Genomic DNA, 9,530 nt, shown 5'->3' with positions numbered 1-9,530 from the left:
CTCGGGTGCTCGTTGTTGTGATTCTGTACGCCGAGCAGGGAATTTGTGTTGCAGCCGTTTCATTCCCTGTCTAGGTGACATCCTCAGTGCTTGGGAGCCTCCTGTGAAGCGCTTCTTGATCTTTCCTCTGGCATTTATAGTGGTTTGTCTCTTCCACTTCCGGTTGTCAGTTCCAGCTGTCCGTTGCAGTGGTCGGTGTATTGGGTCCAGGTCGATGTGCATATTGATTGAAACTGTGGATGAGTGCCACGCCTCTAGGAATTCCCTGGCTGTTCTCTGTTTGGCTTGTCCGATAATAGTAGTGTTGTCCCAGTCAAACTCATGTTGCTTGTCATTTGCGTGTGTGGCTACTAAGGATTGCTGGTCGTGTCGCTTCGTGGCTAGTTGGTGTTCATTGATGCGGTTCGTTACCTGTCTTCCTATTTGTCCTATGTAGTGTTTTGTGCAGTCCTTGCATGGGATTTTGTACACTACATTGGTTTTGCTCCTGCTGGGTATCGGATCCTGGTGAGTTGTTGTCTGAGAGTGGCTGTTGGTTTGTGTGCTGTTAGGAGTCCTAGTGGTAGTGAAGGAATAGCAATATGTTTTCAAGTCAGAAGGGCGAGTGGCTTGGAGGAGATCTTGCAGGTGCTACTGCCCCCATATACTTGCTGCCCTTGTCCTTCAGGATAGCAGTGGTCGTAGGTTTGGAAGGATCGTTAGTGAATTGCTGCAGTGCATCTTATGCATGTACACACTGCTACTATTGAGTGTTAGTGGTGGTAGACATGTGATATCTAATCTCATTATTACAACTGGTTTATCAATTTAAAGGTTGAAAGCTGGAAAAACGCTTTTGAGGACACGAAGGGTTACTGCCCTGAAATTGCTCCCATTTATCAACATTGTTCAATTTTTGGATTTATAGCTACAGTATTTCCATTTTTGGCACTTATTGTACTTTCAAATCATGTTAACAATACATGGATGAAAAGTGAAGCTTTAGCTCAATCTCAGAAGACCTGTGAATACCAATAGTAATTATTTTCTTGTTCCATCTTTCCCTGAGCATTAAATTCTGAATCAGTTTGTGCTTTGTCCCCCTGTGCCCATTATAAATTGAGCGCAGGGTTCAGGATCATATTTCTCAAAGTTTTATTACATCTGAACCCTTTTAAAACATTTTGATGAGTGCCATTATTCTCTCAGCAAAACTCTTTTGTTTTTTAATATCCATGTCATTTACTAATCTGTAACCAATATTTTTGATCAGATTTCCATGGGACAAATGTTGCAAGATTTTGGAAAGTTCTTGGGAATGTTTCTGCTTGTTCTGATCTCTTTCACCATCGGCCTTACTCAGTTGTACGATAAGGAGTTTTCGATGGTGGAAGGCAAGGATTGTTCTGGAATCTTCTGTGAGCAACAGAGCAACGTAGCCTTCCATTCGTAAGTTTAAGTAGAATTTAGTGACCCATGTTGTTTAATGTTTTTTTGGCGTTCAGGTCTTTGCAATAGCATGTTACGATACGGTATTTTTCACTTTACATTTTTTTTAAGCACTAATTCACAAATTAGAAAACAAGATTTTCCTGGTAATTGCATTTATCTTTACTTGCTGGTCTCCTAATGTACAGCCGTTGTTTTATTTTTCACATTGAGTTTTCAATGGATTGGTAAAGAGAAGCTTCAGAAGTTTTAATTCCCCATGTCTCTTGTTTCAACTGTTTCTCAAGCTTTGATAGCATTCAGACTCCACTGAGTGGGTGAGAAGAGAGGAAGGTGAGGGGAGGAGAATGGGAAGAAATTAAGCATTTTGTTACAAATGCTGGAATTACCACATCAAATTATGTTCTGGTTAATCTACAAATGTCAGGCTACCTCTAATAGATCATATTGCAGACTGTTTTACAAAACAGGAAGGAATTGTACTATAAAATAATCATGCTTGGATGGTTTAGAGCTGCACTTTCATGGTTAGATATGCAATTTCTCATAAGCTTGGTTTATACTCTCCATGTGTCACTCTAAAGACCTGGCAAAGGTTAACTACTTCCCCACAGAGAAAGGATGCAGTACCATAAGGAGTCATCTTTATGCCAGTCTTATGGTAGTGCCAATGGCATTGATAAAAAACTGCTCTACCAACTACAGATAGTTTATGCCATGCACAAAGTGAAAAATATTGTACTTTGCCGGTTTTGGTGCTCTAACCATCATGTTGATCAGTGTCCCTCTTCTCATCCTCCTGTGTCAGTGCCCAGGGAAAGACTTCAAGTGCCAATTCAGGTAGACCTGCCACAGCTAATCTGCTAATGTAAGTCCTGTTGTGTCTAGTGGAAATTCTGAAGCGGGGTGTTCAATATCTAGATGGAGTCCACTTTAATTTTTAGTCTTCTGTTTTTCAGGATGGCAAAACAGTCATTAATTCACTGTGTCTTATTCCTCCAGGTTTGTTGGGACCTGCTATGCCCTATTTTGGTATATTTTCTCCCTGGCACATGTGGCACTGTTTGTCACAAGATTCAGTTACACTGATGACCTGCAATCTTTTGTTGGAGCACTCATCATCGGCACATACAACGTGGTGGTTGTGATTGTCCTGACTAAACTGCTGGTGGCAATGCTACACAAAAGCTTCCAGATGATCGCTGTAAGTTGTTTGTAGAATTTATATCAGGCCATTCATTCCAGTGGCTCTATGCTGTTTTGTAAGCTGCCTTCCACTTTTCTTTGTCTCAAATTTGTACCAAATGTTAGAAGAGAGGCATAATTTTTTTGAAAAAGCTGAAGTGCATTTCAACTTTTTGCTAATCCTGAAGAGGAATGAAAATGATGGTCAAAAATGAAGAGGAGGGAAGTATCTTTGTTTAGAAAGATATTGCCAGCAAGTAAGTGGTTATTGTGTGGAATGAACTGTCAGAGAACATGGTGGATGTGGATGCAATTACAGTGTTTCAGACATTTGGATTAGTTCATGAATAAGAAATATTTGGAGGGAATTGGGCCAATGGCAGGCAAGTGGGACAAGTTTAGTTTGGGATTATGGTCAGCATAGACTGGTCAGACTGAAAGGTCTGTTTCCGTGCTGTAATGACTCTATGATTTTGTAATAGAGCAGCTCAGTGCCTGATCTCTTGTTCAATGGTGAGTGATCAAATGCTGGATTTGCTTGAAAGAACCCCATGAAAGATTGTTTCAAAAAGCCCTTCCACCAGTTGTTCCTTAAATTATGTTCCGACATTTTTCTGAGCAAGTACTTCCTGATATTCTTAAAACAAATTCAGTCAGAAAATACCCCATTTTGCGTAACAAAAGTTGGTATCTGTGATTGTCTGCATCATACTGTCAAATGAGCACACAAACTTCACTGCCAGAAACAGGGCAAATGGTCCATTACAATTGCCTTGAACCTCACAATGTTTTATCACAACTGCAAATATTGTACTGCTGCCACTCTGGAAGGAATCCTGTAACTTCTGGAGTGATGTATGAAAACATTGAAACAACAGTCAGAAATTCTGTTTTTGAAAATTGATAAGACCATGAAATGTAGGAGAATAAGTAGGCCATTCAGCCCATGGAGTCTGCTTTGGCACACAAGGGATCATGGCTGATCTGATAATCCTCAACACTTTTTCCTGTTTTTTCCCCATATCTCTTGATTCACTTACTGATTAAAATTTTTGCTCAGCCGAGACAATGCTGTCTAGCAAATAATTTCACAGATTTACTCCCCTCCGCGAGTAGAAATTCCTCATTTTCTTTGTTTTAAATATATAACTCCTTATTTGAGATTATGGTTTTGATCCTAGATTCTCCAACATGCAGAAACAATGTCTCTACATCTGTCCTTTCAAATCCCTGAAGAATCTTGCATGTTTCAATAATGTTGCCCCTCATTCTTCTAAATTTCAGTGCCATTTATGTGATTAAAACAAAGCCAAGAGATCGTGTGAACCAAGTGTTCTGTGCATAACCACTTGTATACTTCACTATTATGGGCATCCAGGATATTATCATCTTCGGATTGGAATGTACATTTATCATTTAAACATTTATTTATCGACTCCACATTGTAAATAATTCAAAAGATTGTCAAAAAAAATGACTCCAGTTTATTCACAGTTTGTTCAGAAACTGAACTCACTTATGAATTAAAAAATGTGCATTGAAAGAGAGAATCTGTAAAAGATTTATTGACTCCACTGGAAATTGTTAAATTTTGGCTGTTATTGGCACGCTAACGTAATTGTTCTCCTGAGAGGAAAAGAATTCTAAGAAGAGAAAGCTTTCTGGAATTTATTTCCAGAAATTTAACAAACCCTCCATAATCTCAGCTGAAAGCTGTAATCAGCATTATTTTTACTCCACTATGACCGATTTCATTCTACAGATGGCATCCAAAAAATGTCAGCCAAACTGGTGCTAAGTTGTTCAATTGAGGGTTTTATTATCTCTGTCTCTGTCTCTGCTTACTCATTCCCCTCTTAAGCAGATAATTGTGTTTTGGATCCTATAAATGGCATAACTTGGTTATTATCTTGTGATGTATCAACGCCCACCCATGAACTGTAAGTAACATGACTGATATTTTAAGATTATGGTTAGGAGTTTAGGCACATCAATTTACTGTTGCAAAGCGTGTCTGGTACATTTTTCTTCCTGCATTTTCACTGCATCTGGGGTTTTGTATCTCCCATTGGACTACCAGACTCAGGTCAAATATGGAGTATTGTTTCGCGGCGGCACGGTGGCTCAGTGGTTAACACTGCTTCCTTACAGCACCAGGAACCCAGGTTCATTTCTAACTTCGGGTGACTATGCAGAGTTTGCACATTCTCCCCGTGTCTGCGCGAGTTTCCTCTAGGTGCTCCGGTTTCCTCGCACAATCCAAAGATGTGCAGGTCAGGTGGATTGGCTAAGGTAAATTACCCATAGTATTCAGGGATGTGTAGGTTAGGTGCATTAGTCAGGCGTAAATAGAGGACAATAGGGTAGGGGAATGAGTCTGGGTGGGTTAATCTTCAGAGGGTCAGTGTGGACTTGTTGGGCCAAAGGGCCTGTTTCCACATTGTAGGGATTCTATGATTCCAGTAAAATCAACCACCTGAGACCATTTGCTTATCACATCTGGCTTGGAGAAAAAGTGGCATTGAAAGAAAAAGGTTTGACATGACTCCAGCCGTCTTGGCTCTGAATTTGTCGTCTTCATGGGAAGCATGAAAGGAAATATTTTTGATATCTTATCATTTATTCATGGTATGCAGGCATCATTGGCTAGGCCAGCATTAATTATTTGTTCCTAACTATCTTGGAGAAGGCAGTAGTTACTTCCAATATATTTTAATGGATATAATTGAGTGAAGAACGTGAATGTACTGTAGCCAGATTTGTGGGTGACACAAAAATAACTGGGAAGACAAGTGATGAGGACAATTTAGAGTATGTAGCAGGATGTAGACAGGTTAATTAAGTGGGCAAAAACATGGCAGATGGAATATGATGTGGGGAAATGTGAAGTTATGCATTTTGGCAGGAAGAATTGAGGAGCTGAATGTTATTTGAATGGAGAAAGACTGCACAAAGGTTCAGAATAGGGATTTGGGAAACCTCATATATGATTCACAAAAAGCTGGTATCCAAGGCAGTAGGTAATAGGAAAGGCAAATGGAATGTTGGCCTTTATTTCAAAGGAGGTTAGGCAGCATCCAAGGGGTAGGAGAATCAATGTTTCAGGCATGATTCCTGATGAAGGGCTCATGCCTGAAACGTCGATTCTCCTGCTCCTCGGATACTGCCTGACCTGCTGTGCTTTTCCAGCACCAGACTCTGATCTCTAGCCTCTGCAGCCCTCACTTTCTACTCCTTTATTTCAAAGGGAATGGAGTATAAAAGTAGGGAGGATTTGCTAAAGCTACACGAGTCAGATCATAACAAGAAAACTATGATCAGTTTTGGGTCCTTTACTAAGAAAAGATATCCTGGCATGGAGACATTCCACAGCAGGTTCACTTGGCTGATTCCAAGTATGCCCGGACTGTCTTTTCAGGAGAGATTGAGTAGGTTGGGTCTGTACTCATTGGAATTTAAAAGAATGAGAGGCAACCTTATTGAAATGTAGAAGAGTTTTGAGGTACTTGGCAGGGTAGCTGCAGATAGTTGTTTCCTCTGTGGAAGAGTCTTGGACCAGAGTAGGTATAATCTCAGATTAAGAGCATATTTAAGACAGAAATGTTGAGGAATATCTATTTGAGGATGGGGAATACTCTGAGGCACTAGGGGTTCTTGTATTACAATAGTAGTGTCCCTACCTCTGAGCAAGAGTTCTGGGTTCAAGTCCCACCTGCTCCAGAGGTGTTTAATAACACCTGTTAATAGTTTGATTTCTGCCCTGAGGAACTCTTGATCTCCTGGAACTGAGATCATTGACTTCTAACAACCGCAACCATTTTCTTTTGTGCCGGGTGTGACTCTCGTCACCAGAGAGGTTTCCCCCAATTCCCATTGATTCCAGTTTTGCTAGAACTCTTTGATAATTCACTCAGTCAATTGTAGCTTTGATGGTGACAGTAGCAGGGCAAGCAGAAATCTCAGACCTTGCTTTTAGCCTCCGGCCTCCAGCCTGAGCATAGTGAGCCTCATAGAGCCACAAGCCCTAGCTTTTGGCCTGAGATGTACCATCCAGTCCTGGCCCCTGAAGAACAGTGCTGTTGTTTCTTCTACTGACTGTTTAGACAGCACCTTCCAGACCCAGAACTGGAATCTAAGGGCAGCATCATCAGCAAGTTTCCTTCCAAGCCACTCGTCATCCTGATTTAGAAATATCATTGTTCCTTCAGCATCAGTGGGTCAAAATCCTGAAACACTCTTCCTAATAACATTGGTGACACTACCTACAGCACATGGAGTGCAGCAGTGATTATGAGGGGCATTGATAAGGTAAAATATCAGGTCCTTTCCCTAGAGTAGGGGAGTTCAAAAACTAAGGGGCAAATGTTTAAGGTGAGAGGAGAAAGATTTAAAAGGGACCTGACGGGCAACTTTTTCACACACAGGGTGGTGCACATGTGTAATGAACTGCTAGAAGAAGTGATCAATGCAGGTAAAGTTCGAACATGGGCAGGTACATGAATAGGAAAGGTTTAGAGGGATATGGACCAAACACAGGAAAGTAGAACTAGTTTAGTTTGGGAAACTTGGTCAGCATGGACGAGTTGGATTGAGAGGTCTGTTTCTTTGCTCAATGACCCTAATAAGGTGGCATGATGACTTAGGGGTTAGCACTGCTGTTTCACAGCAGCAGGGACCCAGGTTCGATTCCAGCCTCGGGCGACTGTCTGTGTAGAGTTTGCACACCACCAGCATCTTGAGGGGAACTAGGGATCGGCAATAAATGCTGGTCCAGTCAATGATCTCTACCACTGATGAATTGACTTCAGCTCTTTTGTCCATGTTTAAACAGAGGCTGTAATCAAGTCAAAAGTTGAGTAGGCTTAGTGGAACTCAGACTGAGCTTCAGTAAGCTGGTTACTGTTGAGTAGTGCTGGCAGAGAGCACTGTCAATAACACCTTCCATTTCTTTCCTAATAAATGAGAGAACACTGATGTGATGGTTATGGCCAGTTTAGATTTATCCTGCTTTTTGAGGATGTGACAAATCTGGTCAATTTTCTACATTGCTGTGCAGATACCATTAATGTTGCTGTACTAGAATAGCTTGGCGAGAGCCTATTAAAATATTTTAAACAATATTTTAACAATGAATTAACATTTTTTTTTCCCAAGAATCACGAAGACAAGGAATGGAAGTTTGCCCGAGCAAAGCTGTGGCTGAGCTACTTTGATGACAAATGTACTTTACCGCCACCATTCAATATCATTCCTTCCCCGAAAACCATTTGCTATCTCTTCACAAGTCTTAACAAATGGATCTGCTCTCACACCAGCGCTGGAAAAGTGAAACGTCAGAATAGCCTTAAAGTAAGAAAACTGCAAATCCGATGTGTCAGTCATAGAGTGTTCAATAACAGAATTTATAGAATCTGAGGAAAATGTGATCAGTCATTAAACTCCCCAAATAATCTGATCTCCTCTGTGAAAAACAAGTGCTGAGAGACAGAAACACATCTGTAATGTTAAATCTATCCTTTATTAATTTTGAACAATAATACAAAAAATGCACAACGTTCTCCACAATAGTTAACAGCCAGCTTGCTTCAATCTTGTATAATGAGCTGTCTGTGTCAGTTTCTGATTGTCCACATGTGTTGTATACTGGATATTAATAATGATTTGGAGATGCCTGTGTTGGACTGGAGTGTACAAAGTTAAAAATCACACAATACTAGGTTATAGTCGAAAAGGTTTAATTGGAAGCACTAGCTTTCGGAGCGCTGCTCCTTCATTAGGTGAACCACTTTTAACTTTGGATATGAAGTGACTGTAGATTTGATTTATTCAAGGCTTATGTCTACCTATTAGGTAATCGTGTGGATCACATTACATTCCAAGTAAAATTACAAAATTATGAGAGGCATGGGTAGAATGGATAGTTGGAGTCTTTTTCGCAGGATATAAATGTCATTTATTAGGGGACCTTTATTAGGTTTAAGGTAAAAGGGGATATGTTTAAAGGAGATGTGAGAGGCAGGTTTTTTACACACAGGGTAGTATGTGTCTGGAATGTGCTGCTGGAGGTGGAAGTGGATAGAATAGCAATGTATAAGAGGCATTTTGACAGGTATGTAAAAGGCAGGGAATAGAGGGATATGGACTGCGTAGAGGCAAAAGGTATTTTGTTTAGAAAGGCATCATGTGTTAGTGCAGTCTTGGTGGGTCGAAGTACCTGTTCCTATGCTGTAGTGTTCTTTGTTCTAAAAGGCCATACCTCGATGAAAAAGACATGCATTTATAGAAGAGTATTTATGTGCTAAGGATATCCCAAGACAGATTGCAGCTTTTGGATTCCTTTTGTTCCTAGGTAGTTGCACGGTGGCTCAGTGGTTAGCACTGCTGCCTCACAGCACCAGGTACCCGAGTTCAGTTCTCACCTTGGGCAACTGTCTGTGTAGAGTTTGCACATTCTCCCCGTGTCTGCTTGGGTTTTCTCTGGGTGCTCCGGTTTCCTCCCACAGTCCAAAGATGTGCAGGTTAGGTAAATTGGCCATGCTAAATTGCCCATAGTGTTAGGTGCATTAGTCAAGGGTAAATATAGGGGAATGGGTCTGGGTGGGCTGCTGTTCGGAGGGTCAGTGTGGACTTGTTGGGCTGAAGGGCCTGTTTTCATATTGTAGGGAATCTAATCTAATACAACATTGCACAAATAACAGATGATAGTAATGAAGAAAGTCGACCATTTGATGATACTTGTTGAAGGATGAATGCTGCTACAGTGATTGTAACAAGGTCAGCCAGATGGACGACATAGAATATGACTCGGGAGTGTGGTGCTGGAAAAGCACAGCAGCTCAGGCAGCATCCAAGGAACAGGAGAATTGACGTTCGGGCATCAGGAATGAGCCTTGTGGGCTTGGGGGTGTTGAGATAAA

General features: G+C 41.0%; 1 protein-coding gene across 3 annotated transcripts in view; it reads left to right on the top strand.

Moving 5' to 3' along the window:
• The window catches only part of trpc1 (transient receptor potential cation channel, subfamily C, member 1), a 93,669-nt gene that overhangs the window by 80,092 nt on the left and 4,047 nt on the right, over positions 1-9,530 (top strand). For 2 of the 3 annotated variants that reach the window (XM_043702776.1, XM_043702774.1), the window contains 4 exons: positions 1,253-1,428; positions 2,237-2,296; positions 2,431-2,632; positions 7,768-7,962. In XM_043702776.1, coding sequence (XP_043558711.1) covers positions 1,253-1,428; positions 2,237-2,296; positions 2,431-2,632; positions 7,768-7,962 — 633 coding nt within the window. The remainder of the gene's footprint in view (positions 1-1,252; positions 1,429-2,236; positions 2,297-2,430; positions 2,633-7,767; positions 7,963-9,530) is intronic. The other variant, XM_043702775.1, reaches the window with a different exon arrangement.

This window comes from Chiloscyllium plagiosum, chromosome 13 (assembly GCF_004010195.1).
Source record: "Chiloscyllium plagiosum isolate BGI_BamShark_2017 chromosome 13, ASM401019v2, whole genome shotgun sequence".
Taxonomy (NCBI): Eukaryota; Metazoa; Chordata; class Chondrichthyes; order Orectolobiformes; family Hemiscylliidae; genus Chiloscyllium; species Chiloscyllium plagiosum.
This window is presented reverse-complemented; position numbering and strand designations above follow the sequence as displayed.